The sequence below is a fragment of the Petromyzon marinus genome, chromosome 13 (assembly GCF_048934315.1).
Source record: "Petromyzon marinus isolate PM22_M1 ecotype Great Lakes invasive population chromosome 13, UKy_Petmar_22M1.pri1.0, whole genome shotgun sequence".
In the NCBI taxonomy this organism is placed as follows: Eukaryota; Metazoa; Chordata; class Hyperoartia; order Petromyzontiformes; family Petromyzontidae; genus Petromyzon; species Petromyzon marinus.
This window is the reverse complement of record NC_133679.1, coordinates 5,018,256-5,040,178: the sequence shown is the minus strand read 5'-3', so window position 1 is coordinate 5,040,178 and position 21,923 is coordinate 5,018,256. Positions and strand designations below refer to the sequence as shown.

Genomic DNA, 21,923 nt, shown 5'->3' with positions numbered 1-21,923 from the left:
CAAAATTTGCAGACCTCAATCGTGAAATGACTCTTCAATCGCCCTTCTATGTAAAAAGGGAGAATCGTCTTTCAAGAAACTGATGTTTATTTTTTAACAATCCCGGAGAGGTGATGGGCTGAGTCAATTCCTTGACTGCAATTGAAACTCGCGACCCTCTTGTTTGTGAAGTGAGCGCACTGACAAGACCTACTGCACATCTCATACTGACCATATCACCACTTATTTTTAACCTAACCATAGCACCATGTGTCTTTTTACTAACAGTACAGGGAAAATGCCTTAAATTTTCATCACCGTCTGCTGCTGTTGCTAAGAACAATAACACCTACACAAGTAAACACTGCACGCGCGTAACGTCAGAGCGGCTCACGACGCACGTGTTGCTTAATCATCAATCACATGCAAATTCAATACAACAGGATTTCACCCCCCACAGTCTTCCCGCTGCCTTATCAACCTCCACCATTTCATTAAGCTCGCAACCCCAGATACAGCTGGATAACGCCAGGTGCTGTACCTCTCTGCAACGCTTCAAACGCACGCGTTCAGACAGCACCCGTGATTATTAATGACTACGACGGCTAATTACCCTCTCACGCTGCACTACGCCGACAAACTTTTTTTTAATCACCAGGGCGGTGACACGGCCCAGGCGTGGCCGCTTGTGGCAGAGTTTCGCGGTTTGAATTCCGGCGGCCGCGCTGATTAATGCCGCAGTGTTGGGTGTATCGACCGTGCGCCCCCCCCCCCCCGAGTAACGCTGCTGAACACGAAGGACGTTTAAGATCCCCGTGACGCCACTCGAAAGAGTCGGTGGCCACTGCGTGTGCCGCCGCCGCCGTGGTGCGATTTCATTCCACGTTTGAAAAAAAAACGAACAACAAGTTACCCGCAAATGTACTCCACTGGGATCAACAAGAGCAATCGTCGCACGCCTCCCACCCACCCACCCAGACGTGGCAGGACTCGGCGAGGCGTCCTCAATGTAGGCAAGCACAGCAGCGCGGTCACAACAACACGCCGCAGCACAGGTGCCAGGCAGCTGTGTCCCGACTCACCCCATGACGCAGGACGACGGCAGCCGGCGGGTGGCGTCTGTTCCGCCTCCGCCGAGAGCTGGGGCCACGTGCCACCGCCGCGTTGCGTGGCCACACGCAGGCACGGCGGGGAGGTTGGAGGTAAGGTGGTGGGGTTTGGGGTTGGCCCCTTCTCGGTCCCCTTTACATTGAACCCGATCCGCCGCGGAGAATCGGCGGCGCTTGAGAGCCCCCCGGTGTTTGAGTCGGTGGGGTGGGGGTGGAGTGGGGGGGGGCGCGCTGGGGTTGGGGGATGCGTTACGAGAGGAGTCGCCGCAGCGGCTGACCGCACCCCAACCCCCCCCCCCCCCAGCAGCGGCGGCGGCGGTCTCGGACGCAAGGGCACACGCGAGATGGCAGGAAGAGCCAGCAGGTGCGAGGCAGAGGGAAGAGTCAGAATAAAGAGGCGGGCGCCATCGCAGGCCGGACTGTTGGCGGACACAAATGTTTTGTTTGTAGAAGGTAGGGGAAAAAAAAAATCAACGAGCATACAAAAAAATCGGAGATGAATTTACACCGAAATATGTGGAGAGCGACTTCGGAGGACGCAGTCTGCACGCTTCAGCACTCACCTGGTCTGAGCGCCGAGCATGGCTTACCTACCCATCCCAGCTCACCTGATAGCCCTCCCCACTACCTCGTGTGGCAGTGATCGGGCGTGGCACAGAGAGTCGGGGTGAAGGGAGGCCATGCGCACAGACACTGCTGACCCTTAGTCACTGGTGTAGCGCTGTCCAGTAGGTGGTCGTAGCAAACCCCGAAATAAAACGCACAAGAGGCGTTACGCGCGTCACGTTTAAACCCAAGCAAATGAGGAATCCAAACAGCGCTGTAGCTGTATTTATATTTTTAAGCAAAAAAAATTGTAATCTGAATGCGAATTACTTTTAATTATGCACGGATGTTTGAGTTGTGACCAGCGACAAATATGTTTTACAATAATATTTACGCAGTGACCACACAGACACACGCACACACGTACAGATAGAGATTCTTAGTCGTACGAGACTTTGGGCTAAATGCCGGCTCGCCATATGGCGAGCACCACGTTCATCATCATCCACCTTTGTCTCACCACAACTCCGTTCACACATTGCGACGGTCACAGTAGGCTTTTTAAGGCTGACTTCCGAACACACCCAGTAGGAATATAGATAAATAAAAAGCCACTTTTCGGTTACTCATCGCATTGCCACGCTACAACTTTAATGTTTCGCACAACAGGTTTTACCAGAACAGCTGAACGGAGGAACTTTCCCATGTAGTAAAACCAGCACCGGTCAGCTGTTCCTTCAATTTTTAGGGGCATTGTAAGAAGATGCCAGTGTGAATGAAACTTGGGGAAACATAGGCATTCAATTCAACTGTCCGCGGTCAGGTCCACCAGAACGATCAGCGATCACTACTAAAACAACAACAAAGACCCAACAAAGACCCAACAAAGAACCGCCAACAAAGACCCCCCCATATAGCCTTGACAGACTATTGGGGCAAGTGTCGTTAGCGAACAGCTATGAAGGCCGAACGGCACACAAGGTGCCGTTCCGGCCTTTGTCTCCCCAGTGGTGACGTTTACACATCACACCAGGTACTCATTTGAGGCCGAGTCGACCTAGCGGAGGCCCAGTCGACCTAGGGGAGGCCCAGAACCGAGTTCAGATAACCCACAATGGTGTTGGTGGCCGTGGGCGGCAATAGAACTCGGGTCGGCGGGTTCGTAGCGCAGCGTCGCGCTAACCACCACACTACCGCTCCCCGTCCTACCGCTCGCACGCGCACACACGACACTGCATACAGATGATCTCCCATGGACATTGTACACTGTAATGTACACACACACACCGGCTTTGTCTGAACACCTGCACCTCTCCCCACTTGGCAAGCCTAATGTCGCTGCCTTTCACCGGCAGAGCGCCCCAGGGCAGGTTTTGTGTCGTGATCGACGCCAGCGACCATAATGGGACCCTAACAGCGTTGCATAGGTCAGAGCGGCACCTGCAATCTACTACCGCAATCTACTATACACGCGTTTATTGCGGCCTCGTTGTAAATCAGTGACAGGTTTTAAATAGGGAGGAAGAAAACAAACCCCACAACGACTATATTATGCGTTACACTTGCAGCCAGGGCCAAGATTCACACCGTGCATTAAACGGCCCCAAACTCAGGCGATTCGCAGCACCTTTCTGGTCATTGAAAAGCACGGAACTGTTCACTGGATATTGGACGACACACGGTCCATTCACGAACGCGTCAGTCAACATAAGGCCTCGAATGATACCAACTAGAGCTTGCAACACGGCCGTGCACGTTTTGAAAGTGTCAGTTTCTAAAGTGGCACTTCACTAAAAATTGGGTGCAGTTAACTGAACGCGTTGGGGCGATGATATCAGCTGATGTTGTGCAGGAGCTCGATGGGCTTGCGTCGCAAGACTGAGAAATTCCAATGGCTTCAGGAGACCATCATCCAACAGTGGATTGATAATAGCCGATGATCATGATGAATACTTTTGAACGTAAACTGCTGGTCTTGAAATGACTTTCGTGACCTGCAACTGTAACTGGTTACCGGTTCGGGATCGTGTCAAAATCTGAAAATCCCGCCCTCTCGTAAAATAGTAACAGGTTGAGCAAGATGAATGAGCAATGCCTTGCTTGTATTCGTGGGTGAATGTGACCGAGCTGCTAATGGGGGAGCAGTGAACCAGTAAAATGCAGATCAAAAGCACCACTTACATTCACTGTTGCAACATTTTACAGCCACGGGTTGACTTGGCACACGAGGCACAAAGTGACAGCCTGTGAACGACGGCCTGGCTGGACACGTGGCCGAGCGGACGTGTCCAGCCAAGTCGTCGGATCGTCACAATTCGGGGTCGTGATGCGATGCAACAAAATATTATATTTGTTGACTTTTTGTTTTTTGTTTAGCATGCATCGGGGTTTTGGTTTGTCACTTCATAAAAATTATGATCCGTACCTGGCATATCACCGTCGTTAAGGCACGCTTATGGAATTCCCTTTAAAATGTCCACAAACAGCCCGAAGAATTGGACGCACGCCTAATAATTACACTAAATAGAGGTGAGCAATACACCTACCGACTCTATACCCCATACGTCCTTTACCACAACCCTGTTGCTGATGGTTTGTCTCCTGCAGTGCTTCTTATCTCCGCATCACAACCCCGACAGTCCACCTTTTTCACCACTACCACGATTCACACGCGAATGAAACCACTGCCCTTGCCGGAAGCGTTATCAGCGGAGATAAACAAAGGCCACCTATAAGGGGGGGGGGGGGGAAGTTGGAGTATGGACCATTTTCGCGAGGTACGTCGCTGTCTATTCAATTTTCCATCGCCCCTTGCCAAGAAGGACAATTCTCCAAGTGGGGCGGAAGCAGCCCTTCCTCCAGCATATGTGCATTGGCCACATCGGTAAACACTCCTATACCGGCGTTATTACCTGGGGTTGAAGTCAATGGGTCACGCCTGATGAGGAGAATGAGTTAACGTTTGGCCAAATCGCAAACCCCGCCTGGGCTCGCATTAATTTTAAGGGTGGTCCGTGCCACGTAAGCACTAAGTGCACACATACTTGAATATATATGTATATATGTCACGGTGAAATAACCTTTGGCAAAAAAATATTTCCAAAACATGCAAGAGTGCCAATGACAACAGGCGCCTTCACGTGAAAAAGGGGACTGTATATAAATTATAACCACGATCATTCCACACTGCTCACACATAATAATATGCAGTACCGGAGTTATTTATTCGTCAAGATGTGACGAATAGGCAAAACAATTTTAAGTAAATATGTACCCAGCAAAAAGTTATTCAAACCTCTTCGCATAATATAAATTGCGCGTAACACTTCTCATGTTACCTGTTTGTGTGCGAGGTGTACAATATTTAATTAAATGCATTCGCACTTCGATGATCTGTCACGGTAAAACAGACTACTACCATCCAAATGGGCACTCCTAGAACAGTATCGTGACAGTTGTCTATTTGTAAGATAAATGTGCGGCCTTTGCTGGCGAGTGGTTTTGAAAGAAGTGGGAGTACCCACGTGCGACCTGCCGATTGATTGTGGCGTACCAATTTATATACTGCTTGGCACACAGAGGTGGGGAGAATTTAGGAAACGTTCCAATTGTATGCGGTGCCATAGCCGGTCGAACCGAGGACCTCTGGAATGTAAGCCCAGTGTGGCTTTCGAATACACCATGGAAACATCCACAAGTTGATGACAATTTAAATTGCAATGCAGTGCTACGCTGTAATTGTTTTGCAATATATTTCACATAAAAGCACTGTTTCAACATAAATTCAGCTTCCAAACCCTTGCAGGCAATCAAGCGAAAACATCTTGTTTCAATTATCCACGAACCTCCAGCACTACAGAAATATTTAGCATATAAGGATTACATTTAGTGGTCGCTAAGCACCAAAACAAAGCTCCATCGACCCGCTTTTTATCAGCGCATTTCAGTGTTTCGCAATCCAGCGCTGAATGCCGAGTAAAAGACCAATTTGTCAATTTTAAAACCGCACCATTCACATTCATGGCCAATCCATGCATTGCTTTTACATCTGCTGCTGCCGTGGACTGGCTCTCTGCCCCATCCATCCCTATTGTTGGACTCTCGGTTCAAGACCTGCATCTTCTCCTCTGTCTATAGCCAAGGCTGGATTATGGACGGGGCCAGTGGGGCCAGTGCCCCGGGGCCTCCGAGTGCCAGGGGGCCTCCAAGCCTTAGGCCGTGCGCGCGGTGCGTGGCCCAAGACTTCTGAAGGAAGTTGAACGCCAGGGCCCTCAGTGCGCACAGCGCAAGCTGACCACTAGGCCCCTGGGTGTTTATAGCGTGAGCTCAACACTAGGGCCCGCCAGACCCCTCAGCGCTTATAATGTGAGGGCCCCCAGGCCCCTTGGCGTTTAAAGAGTGAGCTGACCACTAGGGCCCCGAGGCCCCTTGGCGTTTAAAGAGTGAGCTGACCACTAGGGCCCCGAGGCCCATGGGGCTTAAAGCGTGATCTGACCACTAGGGCCCCCGGGCCCCGCAGCGCTTACAATGTGAGGCCCCACGGTGCTTAAAGCATGAGCTGACCACTAGGGCCCCCCCAGACCCCTCGGTACTTGCAATGTGAGTTGACCACTAGGGCCCCCAGCCCCCTCGGTGCATACATCGAGCGTAACACCTGGGCCCCTTGGTACATATATAGTGCATGCTTAAAACGAGAGCCTCTCGGAGAGAACAGTGCTTCTGTACAACTGGTTGGCACTCTACAATATGATGTGACATGATACAATATTCACCAACAAGTCAGTTCATGCTGCATAACAGGACATTTTTAAGGGCGTCATATTATTTGACTTACCGTAACTAGCTATCCCTTTATTTTAGCTAGCTGCCCATTTTCCCTAGCTAGCTGCCCATATGATTCAGCTCGTTAACAGAAATTAGTTAGCTAGCTGCCATTTTTGCCAGCTAGCTGCCCTTACAACCAAATTAGCTGCACTAAAAAGCCAGCTAGTGAGACCAAGGGCTCGTCATTTGTTGAGAGCTTGGTTAGCCGTTGACAAATCAACCGCAGTTATGTGAAACATTAAAAGAAATATGCCAAAAGCTTTATTTTTTCATACACTAATGCATATGAGACCCAATCCATACCTAAAGATTAAGGAAAACCCCATTATTTGTTTCCATATACCGTCTGTTTCGCAACGGAAGTAGATAATGCTAACATTGACATGCAAATTGTCGACAGCTCTTACGAAGTCTTTTTCTCCCCTCCCCATCGATGGGGTGTGGCCTATGTGCATAGTCTCCACCAAGTAATTTCACTGACTAATCAGAAACCTTTGTTGGTTGTTCAGCCAATGAAAAAAAGTTATCTTTTGAATTTCAAGCAACATAATTCTCTCTGTGTCAGGCAGGTATATGATACATTTCTTGGTAGGAAAAGCCACAGACAGATGCCTGTTTTCTTGCTTGGTACATCACAGTAATTTATTCAGACTTTTTTTCATCTTTTTCTAAATCAACAGCCTTCTTAAAGGCTATTTCAACAATCCCTCCTAAGGGATATTTTCGAACAGCCTTTCTAAAGGGTTAGGGTTATTAATTTTTTTGTGCTTTTCTATTTTCTTCTTTTATCTACTCAAAGCTGCCTTTAGGTAAAAGTAGACTATAAAATACTACCACTTGATTGTATTTTCCAACAACAGTATTTGAAAAGTGTTGTCATTATTAGATATTAATGAAATTATAATTTAATCAGTATTGAGATATGCTGTAAATATATTACTATAAATAGTATACTAGTTCTGAAATATGGACCACAGACGTTGGAATAGTGGTGCTTCCAAAAGGAAAGCAAAAAAAAAAGGAGGCAAGAGAGGCAGTTTTGCTACAAAGTGTTCCACTCATTGCCAACTTCTTTCAAAAACCCTCTGATAGTAATAATGACAGCAGCACTGTCAGCTGTGAGGAAGAAACTCGCACGAGTTCAGTTTCCAGTAATGTCACTCACCCAGAGCCATCCTTTGAAGGCAAACCCTCAACAGCTAATGGTATACAAGAACCATAATTTCCACCTCAGGAGCAGTTGGGTAGTTCACAAGAATCAAATCAGCAACCAAGCCATTCCTGGTGCTATGAGGTCACTGACCCTGCATTATTGCAAAGCACTTTCAGTGACATTGTTAAGTCTGCTTATTGAAAGTCCCCTTCCAAACCCGCAGTGAAAAATACCCAGCTTCAGTCTGAGATAGAGCGCTTGGTGGAAAGACTAGAAGTTTCAACAATGAACTTCTGAACTGTATATTGCCAAATGGGCAGAAGGTGTCTAGACAGTGGCTACTGTACTCACGCTCAACAGGTCGTGTGTCCTGTTTTGCATGCAAACTATTCTCCAGCAAGCTCGGTGGCTTTAGTCAGGGGTTTAGTGACTGGAAGCACTCTGAAAGAATAGGGGAACACGAAAAGAGTGCAGAACACAGATCATGCATGCTTGCTTTGTGCCAGCAGACAAAGGGTAGTAGCTATAGATGCATATCTCATGCAGCAACTTGATGTGGAACATTTTGAAAAGAGTTCTAGCAGTGATCAAGTTCTTGGGTGAAAGAGGACTTGCGTTTAGGGGAGATGATGAACGGTTTGGGTCAACCCATCACGGTAATTTCCTTTTCATCCTAGAATTGCTATCACAATTTGACCCATTCTTAGCTGAACTTATTAAAAAGTTTGGCGGAAAAGGAAGAGGCACAGTGTCCTATTTGTCATCGACAATATGTGAATAACTCATTGAGCTAATGGGTCAGAAAACTCGCCAAACAATAGCAGATGAGATTCGGGATGCCAAATATTTTTCAATAACTGTTGACTCCACCCCAGACTTGTCACTTGTGGATCAATTGACGTTCATATTCCAGTTTGTAAACAGCAGCGGGAATGTGGTGGAGCGATTCCTGGGCTTTGAATAAATTGAGAGCCACACTGGTAAAAGTTTAGCAGACTGTGACTTTTATGGTGGAGGGCCTTGGGTTGGACCTCTCAAACTGTAGAGGTCGGTCATATGACAATGCAAGCAACATGTCAGAAAAATACAATGGGCTACAGGCCCACCTGAAACAAAAAAAAACCCTTTGACAGAGTATGTGCCTTGTGCAGTGCATTTTCTTAACTTAGATGGTGTTAACAACTTAGACGGTAGTAGTCCAGAAGCTGACGAGTTTTTTAATATTGTAGTCACTGTACACATTTTGCTCTTCATCCACACACAGATGGAGAAAAGTCTTTCGGAAGGCAGATGTCAGACTGGCATTAAAATCGTTGTCCAGTACTCGGTGGAGTGCTCGGGCAGAGTCAGCCAAGGCACTGTGGAGAAATTACACCCACATTAGAAAGGCCTTCGATGGTATGTGCAATGATGATAATAAGAAAAGAGATACTCGAATTGAGGTCGCTGGACTATGTGCTAAATAGGACACCTTAGAGATGTTGTTCATGGCACATTTCTGGGACGTCATACTTGACCGGTTCCACGCTACAAGCATGCATCTACAGAAAAGTGACATTGACATCTCTGTAGCAGCACAGCTTTTGTCTTCGTTGAGGGATTTTGTGGTGGGACAGTGAGACCAGTTTGAGGCTTTTGAAAGGGCAGCTTTAAATGTGACTGGTGTCTCTCAGTCATATAAGCACGATCTTCAGCGAAAGAGGAAACGCAAAACATTTGCAGATGAGAGCTCAGAGCCAGGTGTGACACTTGAGGAGAGGGAGAAGTTCAAAAAAGAAACATTTTATGTGATCATTGAAAAAGCTAGTGACATGCCTTGAACATCGCTTGGATGCTTACAAGCATTTGACCAGTCTCTTTGGAGTTCTGTTTTTGTTAGATCAGGTGTCTAACAGTGATGTCATAGTGGAAAAGGTGAATGCACTCTCCACTGCATATCCATCAGACCTGGACATTAACTTTGCCAACGAATTCATCCAATTCAAGTCTTTCATGTCTGACTCTGAGGGTGAGAAGTGCCCAACTAAATTGCTTGAAACGTTGCAGGCAGTATTCCCCAATGTTTTCGTGGCACTTCAGATTTTTCTAACTTTGCCAGTGAGAAACTGCCAGGGTGAGTGGACATTTTCCCTTTTAGGCAGAATAAAAAATGAGCTGCGGAGTTGTATGTGCCAAACGCGTCTCAGCTCATTGTCACTCATGTCAATAGAGTCAGACTTTGTCAGACAGCGAGATTGTGACGATCTAGTGGATGATTTTGCGAGGAGGAAGGCAAGAAAGACACCAATATAGGAAAGCGGTGGGGGGCCTCCGAAAGACACGTGACCAGGAGCCTCACGGGACCATGATCCGGCCCTGCCAATGGCTGTTTCTTTCACTTAAAAAAAAATCCACCTTTTTTTTCCCACGATGCCCAAGTCCCAGTTTTGTACAGCGTCGTGAGTTGTTGCATGCAGATGCTATATTCGTACAACTTGATATCGATGTTATGGTCCATTTAGTACATTTCTCCTCTCTGCTTGTTCTTAGAGATGCCATTGCCAATGATGATTACTAAAATAAAAATACAATTGTCAACCACGTGAGTGTAGGCTATGGATAGACCATTTCAGTTTAGCTGTCCTTCCTAACTTAGCTGTTTATAAAAAAAAACATAGTTTGGTAGCCAATTACAACTAGACTAAGTGATGACCTACAATGGCTGGACATTCTTCAATGTCTATACATTATTGGCCTGTAGCCATTCATTATATCAGCTGAGAGAATGCAATTACATAGAGCATTGGCAAGTCATCTAAACACATTCATATGCAAAATTTCACATGGCCGGTGCATATTGCAATTCCATTAAAATATACGAAAACATGCTTCTTACTAAATTTCATTATGTCACAGACACGTGTTAAGTTTTCATGTTCTTCTTGCATATGCCTGGATGTTCTCCAGGGATTCTGCTTTCCTCCTCTCGTGAATACCAGCATACGTCTTAAATTGTCTCTATGTAAAACAGTACTTGACACAGGGCCGTTGAAGTACACTGAAATGACCTACACGCTCAGATTTAACATAGCAGGAGATATCCCTACAAATAAGCATTACCAGCTGACTGACATCATACGAGACCTTTACTGACGTGTCCAAAGTGCGCTCTGGTAAATGGGGTGACCACAAAGTAAATGTACGCCGAGACTGCAGCCACGTTCCGTTGACACTGCAGATAAAGTCTTCGTAGCTGTGCAATACAGCCACCTGCAGGCAAATTGCTGTATAACAAAGCCTTGTGGCCAGATAAGCATTGCATGCATTCATTCCGTATTCTCCCACCATCACTACCACCCCACCACGTGGAGTCGCCCATGCCAAGCGGCCGAATAGCATCGTGGGTACCGGAACACGTGGTGGCCCACGTGGGCACCTCGCCCCCCCCCTCTTCCGGTGTGCACGGCGCTGCCATTTCTGCCGCCGTCGGCCCCCCTAGGAACTTTGTGCAGCGCTTGGAGTGCGGCACGCCATGGCGAACCTCTTCAAACGTTTGGGCCTGGACGACTGGCTCATGCAGCAGTGTAAGCAGATGGGCATATCGAAGCCCACGCCGGTGCAGGAGAACTGCATCCCGCCAATACTGAGAGGTGAGAGAGAGAGTGAGGCCCGCGGCCTAGCGGAACAGGCTTTTTACGGATTGCCTGCGTTGGACGGCCGGGTACCGCGTGCCGTGTGCCTGACTGAACCCGCCAGCTGGGTCCGATGTGAAGAGTTGATTGAGTGTGATTTTTCACTGTGTGTTTGTGAGGAATGTTTATAGGAAAACGTGTATACTTGCGTTAATTTATACATGTGAAGAGTTAGAAAAAGTAATGTTTCGGAGGATTTGTAGTTAAAAGAGCTCTCGACTCGAAATACCGATCGGGTTGTAGGAACTTGGCCGGTCACACTTGCAGGGTCGATAAAATAGAAACCACTTTGTTGATTTGGCTACCACTGTGAATTTCGAACAGACTGGTACCTGCCGTGGGAATATAGAATTAACATACTGTACTTCGGGTCGGCCGTTCTTCGGCCAACTGAGAGGGGTGTTGCTCTTTCGCACCTTACGTAGCCTACCGTGATAATCGTAGGTGCCAAACTTATGCTCGTCTGTGCAGTGAGGCATAATATTGTTTTAAATCTATTATCAGCAATGATAAAGTCCGCGCTGGATGAATACCTGGCAAACCGCCACCGTCTCTGGGTTACACCGAGCACTTTGCTGATTTTTCCTGGATGATTCTGTTGCGCGTAGTCACTTGAAGATGTTTTCTTGTTCATGTTTTTGTTTTGTTGCGGTTGCACCCGCGTTAAGAGCCGCATGGCTCACTGGGTTATACCTTCTAATAAATTAAACTGAAAAAAACCTGCGCACGAACTTAATTTCAACGCCCCATCGCCACGTTGTATTTGACGGAAAATAAGATGTGGAAATATTTAACTTGCAAATCTGGCTGTCGCCTGATGGAGCTAGTTGTAACTACTGGCGGAACGTCGTACTCGGATTGTAAATGTTGTGGCTTTGCTCTCCAACACACCGGTGTGCTGTACTAGTGACGAATTGGCCACGTTCTGTTTACGTGACAACCCTTACTAGTTGGCTGGGTCGGGTGGTGGCGGGTTTAACGACACATATTCACGCGATCTAACCCAAAAAAACCTTATGGATGATATTGGTCGCGAAAGCCTCCGGTGTTAAACTTGCAAGTGAAAGGTGGTTCTCAAATGACTTTTACTTTGAAGTATTTCCGCAACTAAACTAGATTATTTATAGGCCTGTTCATTAAGAGCCTTCTGTTGGCGTCGCTTCCCGTATTGGTAGCAGCTACACAGTTGTCTTTGTTATTCCGCTTGGCTAACGACATCTACCGTGAAATACTGTGTGTGTGTAACGTGTATGGACATCAGGTCAGGACTGCATTGGCTGGGTAACGAAATCTAACGTTTAATACTATGTGTGTGTGTAACGTGTATGGACATCAGGCCAGGAACTGCATTGGCTGCGTAACGAATCTAACGTTTAATACTATGTGTGTAACGTGTATGGACATCAGGCCAGGAACTGCATTGGCTGGGTAACGAAATCTAACGTTTAATACTGTGTGTGTGTAACGTGTATGGACATCAGGCCAGAACTGCATTGGCTGGGTAACGAAATCTAAGGTTAAATACTGTGTGTCTGTAACGTGTATGGACATCAGGTCAGGACTGCATTGGCTGGGTAACGAAATCTAACGTTTAATACTATGTGTGTGTGTAACGTGTATGGACATCAGGTCAGAACTGCATTGGCTGGGTAACGAAATCTAAGGTTAAATACTGTGTGTGTGTGTAACGTGTATGAACATCAGGTCAGGACTGCATTGGCTGGGTAACGAAATCTAACGTTAAATACTGTGTGTGTGTCTGTAACGTGTATGGACATCAGGTCAGGACTGCATTGGCTGGGTAACGAAATCTAAGGTTAAATACTGTGTGTGTATGTCTGTAACGTGTATGGACATCAGGTCAGGACTGCATTGGCTGGGTAACGAAATCTAAGGTTAAATACTGTGTGTGTGTGTGTAACGTGTATGGACATCAGGTCAGGACTGCATTGGCTGGGTAACGAAATCTAAGGTTAAATACTGTGTGTGTGTAATGTGTATGGACATCAGGTCAGGACTGCATTGGCTGGGTAACGAAATCTAACGTTTAATACTGTGTGTGTGTAACGTGTATGGACATCAGGCCAGAACTGCATTGGCTGGGTAACGAAATCTAAGGTTAAATACTGTGTGTGTGTGTGTAACGTGTATGGACATCAGGTCAGGACTGCATTGGCTGGGTAACGAAATCTAACGTTTAATACTGTGTGTGTGTGTAACGTGTATGGACATCAGGCCAGAACTGCATTGGCTGGGTAACGAAATCTAAGGTTAAATACTGTGTGTGTGTGTAACGTGTATGGACATCAGGTCAGGACTGCATGGGCTGTGCCCAGACGGGCAGTGGGAAGACGGCTGCGTTCGTGCTTCCTATTCTACAGAAACTCTCCGAGGACCCTTTTGGGATTTTCTGCTTGGTGCTCGCACCCACCCGGTAAGACGGTGTCTTATATCAGATTTTGTGGAAAGAAGATTGCCCGTAACGTCTGGCAACCCTGCGGTGTTTGTTGAACAATCCTGATTACCGATGATACCCAAAAAGGTACAAAAAACCAATGCAGTGTCTGGTTAATGCTGCTGGAAATAATTGTCATCAAAAGCACAGGAGAAGCTATTTATTAGCACTAAATCGAACAACACGTAGCATGTTTTTATGTACTAATGTGGTACCTTGTATCATGGAGAACACTTTTACTTTCCTGCCAAAAAGTGAATTGGTAATAGTGATAATTTTGGTGTTGAATGTGTGAACTGTTCTACAACATTGTGGCTGTCAAATAAATGAGTGCAATTTTTTTGACAATTTGAAGTCGTCATATTACCATGTAAGTGCAATTTTGTATGTCTCCTAATATTGATGTTCTTTTGCAGGGAGTTGGCATACCAGATCGCAGAGCAGTTCCGTGTTATGGGAAAGCCATTGGGCCTCAAGGATTCAGTTATTGTGGGAGGCATGGGTGGGTGGTTCATACATTATCAGTGCAGTTTATCACTTGCATTAAAGTTATTTTGTTTACAGTCCACTTCATGTTGTCAACTCAGAACTGTAGTTACAGTCATGCATATTAATGCTCGCACCCAGAAAATGTGAATGCATGTCGTGAGAGACACTAGCTAAAAAGTTATTGCTCACCATAACACTACATTATTCTGTTACAGAATAGCTGCTATCATAAGGTCAACCCAAATATGATGAGCTTAAGAGTTATATTTCTTAACACCCCTCAAGTGATGTGGTTTGATATTAATATCAGATCGACTACACTCACACTGGAATGGGTGGCATGTGTGTGTTACAGACTCCGTGCGGCAAGCCCAGGAATTGGCCCGGAAGCCTCACGTGGTCATCGCTACCCCAGGACGCTTGGCTGATCACCTCCGCAGTTCCAACACTTTCAGCCTCAAGAAAATACAATTCCTGGTAAGCGTAGTACTGCTATATATATATCTTATCAGTACTTTAGGTACTTTAATAAAATCACTATGAAAATTGTTTCTGATGAATGAAAACATGGTCATCTATCAATTTTTTTAATGTTTAATATATTGGTGAATTGGTCATATACTTTTTATAGCAGATTGGCAGAATTCTATTGTCATTTTATAGGCATATCCTAAGCTACTATCAAATCTTCGTGCTACTTTATCAGCAAATTATTGATGCTACCAGCAATATCTAATGTTTTATGCCAAGTGAACTGAACCTAGATATATCTAAGAATAGGTGAACACATGTAAAATCAATAATTAAAGTATACTCTTTGGTTTGCGACTTTACCGAAAGAATAAAAAGAGTATGGATTCCTGCAGTCACGAAAGCTTCAAATCAAAATTAAAGTATAATTTAAGACATTGGTGAATTCTATTTGGGAAGTGAGTTATTGCTTGCTGCTTCGTTGCCAAGCCGTCGTGGTGTTTCGCTTGCCGTAGGTCATGGACGAGGCTGACCGTCTGCTGGAGCAGGGTGCCACTGACTTCACGAAGGACCTCCAGGTGATCCTGCAGGCCCTGCCAGCCAAGCGGCAGACGCTGCTGTTCAGCGCCACGCTCACCGACACGCTCCAGGAGCTACGCAACCTTGCGCTCACCAACCCCTTCTTTTGGGAGTCCAAGGAGCCGTGAGTGCCTTCGAGACCATTGTCATCACTCTCAGTATCAGTCGTTGCTGTGAGCTGTCATTGCTGTGCTTCTGATAAATGTGCAGTACCTTTAATTTTTGCCTTGTTCTAACTTACATATTTCTCTCAAATATACTGAATTTGGTAAATTATTTATTTGATAGCAATGCCATGGCTTGATATACCTATAGATATCATGTTTTGCATGGGGCAGACTTTAGTAGTTGTCAGCGTTTGATGCAATGCTTTCGGTTTCACAAAAGGGTACGGACAGTGGAGGAGCTGGACCAGCGATACATCCTGGTGGCAGACAAGGTGAAGGACGCTTACCTGGTGCACATCATCCAGAAGATACAGGACGCTCACGACGACTGGTCCATCATTGTCTTCACGAACACCTGCAAGTGAGTGCCGCACCTAAGCGATGTTTAAATCTGCGTGGCCTTTGAGTCATTAGTACACAAGCTCAGTTGATTTTTGTTGTTGTCATTGTATGTTAATGATTCTCTGCTTGCTTGCAGGAATTGCCAGGTTCTCAATATGATGCTGCGTCACTTCAACTTCCCAAGTGTGGCACTGCACTCCATGATGAGACAGGTACTTATCATCTATGTAACCAAATTGCAGTTCCCAGAAAATATTCCATTTCATTTACGAATTGAATTAAGCGGCAATTTCTTTTTTTCAGACTGAGCGATTTGCGTCGCTTTCCAAATTCAAGTCCAGCATGTTCAAGATCCTCATTGCTACAGATGTGGCTTCAAGGTAAGCTGAACTTTTCAGATATCATATGAATTGTAATGTCCCAATTGTCCCGGAAGTTCACAGACACATGCCATTAAAAAGCTGGTTTCATTATTCTGCTTATACTCTTATAAATCATAATGCGCTTATGCATTTAGATGTGTCAATAACTGCTAATCGATAGGCACTCACTGGTCATCAGTCTTGAAAATGTATATCATTGCATTAATCCCATTTTTTTAGCAGATTTACGTATGAAATTCAGTCCACTGTTTTTGCTCATGCGTTCCTTTTGGCTTTTGGGCCAGGGGTCTGGACATCCCGACGGTGCAAGTGGTGCTGAACCATAACACACCATCGCTGCCCAAGACCTACATTCACCGCGTAGGGCGCACAGCACGTGCAGGTGGGTAAAGCGCAGATCTCGCCGTATCAGTTTTTACAATTGTACAAACTTAATTGGCTTTACCAGCCTAACCGACATTACGGTTGCACCAAGTCCCAAAAATATATGAATCGAGTGGTAATAATTTGCTGCTCTTTGTCAATCCACTGCTGAATGAAGACCTTCCCTTGTCTGTCATGGGGCTTGCTTGACCCATATCAAGGGGAGCAGTGACGCAGCGGTTAGCGCGTCGTGCTACGAACCCGGCGACCCGAGGTGGATTCCCGCTCAGGGCCAACTCCGGTGACGATTATCTGAACCTGTTCTGGGCCTCCCCTAGGTCGACTCGGCCTCAAATGCGTACCTGACGCGATGTGTAACCATCGCCATTGGGGAGACAAAAGAGGCCGGGCGTGATGGCTGGCCACCCCCCCCACCCCCTCATGTGCTGTGCCGGCCTTCATAGGTGCTCGCTATATAACAGCACTTGCCCCAAAAGTCTTTTAAGGCTACACGGGGGATCTTTGTCTTTGATCATACCTCACTAGGCATGTCAGTGCGGGATGGTAAATGGGGGGACCAGATGAGGTATTGCTACTCACCACTGATGTATTCTGTAGCCAGGAATCAAATTCGGACTGCTAGGTTTTGTAACGCAGTGGACTAACGACTGCACAGCCGCTCACAAAATTTACATTCACATTTCTCCTGCCACAGGAATTTCATTTTAAAGCCGTGGCACTGCTGGGTTGGGTAATTATGATCATGAATATAGATTTATTAATGGCTTAATTGGTCTGTGGAGACATTAAATTCATGATTCAGATCACAATGTTGGAAACACCTGCTCATTCATCAAGATCATCTTTTTTATGCACAGGAACTTTTTGTGTTCAAGTAATTAACTTGAAACATTTTTTGCATACATTTTTTACATAATTAACCGGTGATCTAACTTGGTGCAGCGTGTGAGCACGCAGTAGTAAATGTTGTTTGTGTGAATTACGCATCACTCTCTGCACTCTATGACAGGGCGCAATGGAGTGGCTATCACCATCGTGACCCAGTACGACATCCACCTGGTGCAAGCCATCGAGGAGACGATCAGTGAGCATTCACACTGTCAAACATCTCTGTTAAAATTCACCATCAATTGATCCACTCTACATTACAAACTCGTCGGGAACACATTCAACACAGTTATACTTGTGTTTGCATCTAATACGTATAGACGATTGTAACAGTGAGTGACTGATGTAAATGGTAATAATGGCATAGAAGAGCTGGAATCATGACATTTGACACAATTGTAGCTTAGTCTATAACTGGTAACATCTGAAAAACATTTTCCCCTAATTTGGCCCACAGAAAAATAGTTTTAATTCTTGTTCTAATACTGAAGGCTATTTGATCATCTTCAGCAAACCAATCAATTCACCTCCAGTAGAGGTTGATGCTAAAGCCAATGGCAAGTTATAAATGCCTGCTACTGGTACCATTTATACATAAACACAGATAATTAATCACCACCATCATTAGAAATGCGTAGGAGACGGAGGCCCTTGCGCTAACTGAGTGTCCAAGCTCCACTACGTTGTAGAGAGCCTCCTGCAATGTTTAACCGGTGTCAAGGCATCTGACAAACCCACGTGCCCCTTGAGCGACCGTCTGGACTTTGCCATGATGTAAGCGGTATATAAATGTGTCATGTTTTCACTCAATGTTTTTTTCATAAACTTTTTACTCAACGTTGTTTAATTGTTTATAATTGTACGATTTATATCACTCCATTAGCCTAAATGTAATATTACCCTATCATTTAAAAGTAACTTACATCAATGGTAAATTATCAAATATTGCATGTACAATTTCGATCCATGCATCCTGAGCATAAGGATTAATATTAATTCTGGAATGCTTGTGTTGGTACCTGCCGTATAATATATATCCTTCCGGCAATAATACCTTTAAGCAGCGAGAAAGACATTCGTACTTGGGATATACATGACTTCATGAGCCCTACAAAAAGTTGGCACTCTGCGTACACATTAAGTAGTAATAATTACTTTTTTATTGGAAAAGCTCAATGAATCTCAAGACATTGAGAGTAATTGTAGGTCTCCGCACCTATTCGCACAATCGGCTACGTACGCTGTGAACGAAGTTCTACATGTCTCACCATTTGTGGCACTTTCCCAAGGAGAGGTGTGGGGAAGTGGATGGGGTTTCACATCCCCGTGTTTGCCTTGTCCTAGATACGAAGCTGAAGGAGTTTGTAACGGAAGAGAAGGAAGTGCTCAAGATTCTGACGCAAGTCAACGTGAAGCGGCGCGAGTGCGAGATCGTGAGTCTCTCACATCCTCAGCTTCTCGTAGCTCGACGTCTTTTTAAAGAATTGATTACATAAGACAATCCGTGGCGAGGAAAGAGGAGAAACGGGTGAAACGTTCGTTGTGGAGAATAGCTCGAATGTAATGGGGATTCGCTTGGATTTGTTGGACTCGTAAAATGCCCTTTTAATTATTCCTAACACAATTTTTTTTTTAAATATAACCAACACAAATAAATAAGCAAACAATATTCCTCCCCATATCTGTCCCTCCACACAAAAAATTCAAGTTTTTCTACACACCACATTAGTCACAATGACATAATTTTTTGGTAGTTTTGTTTTCCACAACGATGCTAATCATTCGTTTTGTTTTGTGTTTAATATTATTTTGTGTCAAGATAGGACCCATATCTGTCAGATAGGGTTCTTGCCAATGAACATCTGGTAGTTATCTAGTATTTGTTTAAGCAAGCCTTAATGCTGATGAGATACTGATTTTTTTGAAACCCACTCCAGAGTTTTCTTGTGTTAAACCATTACTGCTGAAATTATGCACTCCCAGAAGGCCATGGTGGCTGATGGGATGCATAGAAAATACTTTATATTTTTTTTGTGTAAGGGACAGATGTGGGAAGGAGACAAGTCTAATTTATTTTGTTTGCTTCATTCCGCTGTGTGACTATACCTCTGCGTGTTATCAACCATAACCTGTGTTTAGGGTACATTCTTCAGTACTTGCAGCAAAATGTTGGTGAATGCAGTGGACTTAATTATTTAAATACCTTGTGTATAGGCTTCTCAGCTGAGGATGAAGTGCAAGTTTATGATTTTGAAGCCGAGGTGTTGATCTTTAGACTGCATTTGCTCGGCACGCCAATCCCCCACCTGACTGCAGTCACGACACGGGTTGCGTAACGCTCTTTGTGATCGATCTGCACGTTTCAGAAACTGGAGGAGGAGGACTTTGATGAGCGCAAGGAGATTAATAAGCGGAAGCAGATGATACTGGAAGGGAAGGCAAGTATACATACATGGTCATAGTTTACGAGTTGTGTTTTCATGCCCGGTGATTCTGGAAGGGAAGGTAAGTCTACATACATGGGCATCGTTTATGAGTTGTGTTTTCATGCCCGGTGATACTGGAAGGGACGGTAAGTCTACATACATGGTCATCGTTTACGAGTTGTGTTTCATGCCCGGTGATACTGGAAGGGACGGTAAGTCTACATACATGGTCATCGTTTATGAGTTGTGTTTTCATGCCCGGTGATACTGGAAGGGAAGGTAAGTCTACATACATGGTCATCGTTTACGAGTTGTGTGTTTCATGCCCGGTGATACTGGAAGGGACGGTAAGTCTACATACATGGTCATCGTTTATGAGTTGTGTTTTCATGCCCGGTGATACTGGAAGGGAAGGTAAGTCTACATACATGGTCATAGTTTACGAGTTGTGTTTCATGCCCGGTGATACTGGAAGGGACGGTAAGTCTACATACATGGTCATCGTTTACGAGTTGTGTGTTTCATGCCCAGTGATACTGGAAGGGAAGGTAAGTCTACATACATGGTCATCGTTTACGAGTTGTGTTTTCATACCCGGTGATACTAAATTTACTGCAATTCGTGTATCAAGCTGTAGGTTTATTTGTTGATACAATGAGTTGTAATGGCAATTGTTGGCCCATTTATCATTTGAGATTAATTTACACTACACAGGGTCGTACGTAGGTTACTTCATCTGATGTTTTCTTATGATGGAAGACCTTGTGTCCACCTCCACAGGGCAATGAACGTATGCACATGTCTCATATCTCGCTGGGTAGTGTTGTGATTATAGCACTTGACTTACAATGAGGTTTAAAGTTGAAATCTCAAAATTGGGGAACAACAACTCAGCTTCTCATCCCTTCTGGACTCGATACAACAATTACCACTTCGTGGGAAATCTACAATGTGCATCCTTTTTGGTGAATAGCCTCTGCCAAGGGACGGCAGAATTTCCACAACTGACTTGGGACGACCTGCTGCCCCATGGCTTATGCAGGGGGGGTGGGGACGATTTGACTTTTTAAACGTACATTTTCCAAAGTTTTTTGTTGATGAACTCTGATGGAGATACATTTTTTGTGAACTTCAGGATCCTGACATTGAGGTGAAGAGGAAGGCAGAGCTGCTGAAGATTAAAAAGAAACGCAAAAAGGAAAGGCTCGCATCCAGAATACAAGAAAAGCTCGAGAAGAAAAAGCAGAAGCAGACGTGAAGGCAGTCGGAAGCCCAATGCACACCAAACGACGTAGTTGTATAAAAGTAGTTTTAAATCACTTTCAAATATTAACTGCGAATTACTGACATATAACACCTTTATAATGCTACATTGATGTCATGTGGGTTTTCTGGGGAGTAAACACCATGATTTGGGAAATTCACCAGCCATTTGTGGCTTGCCACAAGCTCCCATTGAAATCCTGTAATTTTTCAGCTGTTTTTTTTAATGCAACACGTCCATCATTGACACTGCCGTAAAAGGATATAACGCTCAGCATTTCGGGCAGTGGCACACATTGGCCTGCTAGAATTTGATGAATGAACAAGCCGTTTGATTCCTTCGGAACTTTTCGGTCACTTGCCGATGAAACATGTATTATGTTCCAATGTGTGCTTCTTTGCCAAGTTTTTGAATGTTCCCGCTTTTGGTAAAACGTAACAAAGCACACCGTGTATATATATAAAATTTATATGTATTTTTTACATAAAATATTTAATGGATCTCAAAAAGTGGATAACGTTTAAAAACAAAAACTAATGTATGCAACTCCGTCACGTCATAAATTATATTAATAAAATATGCAATCACAAACCACATCCTTTGCCCATGTTATGTTCGTGAATATTCCTTACGAAAGAACCATTTATTGAGGTCCTACTAAAAACTCATCGGAGGGGCCTGACTAAAGTTTTAATGGAAGATGATTCCTGAGTGTCGGAGTTAATTTGACAAGCTCTCGTCACCAATGGCAGCCACACAAGTAGTCGTATGAACAGACACGTTCCACATTAAG

At 45.0% G+C, this 21,923-nt stretch overlaps 2 protein-coding genes across 3 annotated transcripts in view; one reads left to right on the top strand and one right to left on the bottom strand.

Moving 5' to 3' along the window:
- The window catches only part of LOC116941885 (homer protein homolog 1-like), a 38,679-nt gene extending 37,495 nt beyond the window's left edge, over positions 1–1,184 (bottom strand). Inside the window, exon 1 of the mRNA XM_032953203.2 lies at positions 1,062–1,184. Within this exon, the coding sequence (XP_032809094.1) occupies positions 1,062–1,066 (5 nt within the window). The 5' untranslated portion in view covers positions 1,067–1,184. The remainder of the gene's footprint in view (positions 1–1,061) is intronic.
- DDX49 (DEAD-box helicase 49) lies at positions 764–21,726 on the top strand. 2 transcript variants are annotated; one of them, XM_032953198.2, is made up of 14 exons: positions 995–1,181; positions 11,090–11,240; positions 13,593–13,716; positions 14,154–14,239; positions 14,582–14,703; positions 15,213–15,400; positions 15,664–15,804; positions 15,922–15,997; positions 16,089–16,165; positions 16,453–16,550; positions 17,562–17,636; positions 18,785–18,873; positions 19,807–19,878; positions 21,002–21,726. In XM_032953198.2, the coding sequence occupies exons 1-14, from the start codon at positions 1,065–1,067 to the stop codon at positions 21,122–21,124; spliced, it is 1,539 nt and encodes a 512-aa protein (XP_032809089.2). In that variant the 5' UTR covers positions 995–1,064; the 3' UTR covers positions 21,125–21,726. The 2 variants fall into 2 exon arrangements, with proteins under 2 accessions (XP_075922923.1, XP_032809089.2); XM_076066808.1 differs by lacking the exon at positions 11,090–11,240 and having other exon boundaries at positions 764–1,181.
- The last annotated feature ends 197 nt before the right edge of the window (positions 21,727–21,923 follow it).

Bases quoted from the DNA above. Each gene is read 5' to 3' on its own strand.
- DDX49 (XM_076066808.1), top strand. From the start codon at position 899: ATGTACTCCACTGGGATCAACAAGAGCAATCGTCGCACGCCTCCCACC. The intron at 16,551-17,561 runs GTGGGTAAAGCG...ACTCTATGACAG, and splicing joins AGGGCGCACAGCACGTGCAG to GGCGCAATGGAGTGGCTATC. The intron at 17,637-18,784 runs GTGAGCATTCAC...GCCTTGTCCTAG, and splicing joins AGCCATCGAGGAGACGATCA to ATACGAAGCTGAAGGAGTTT.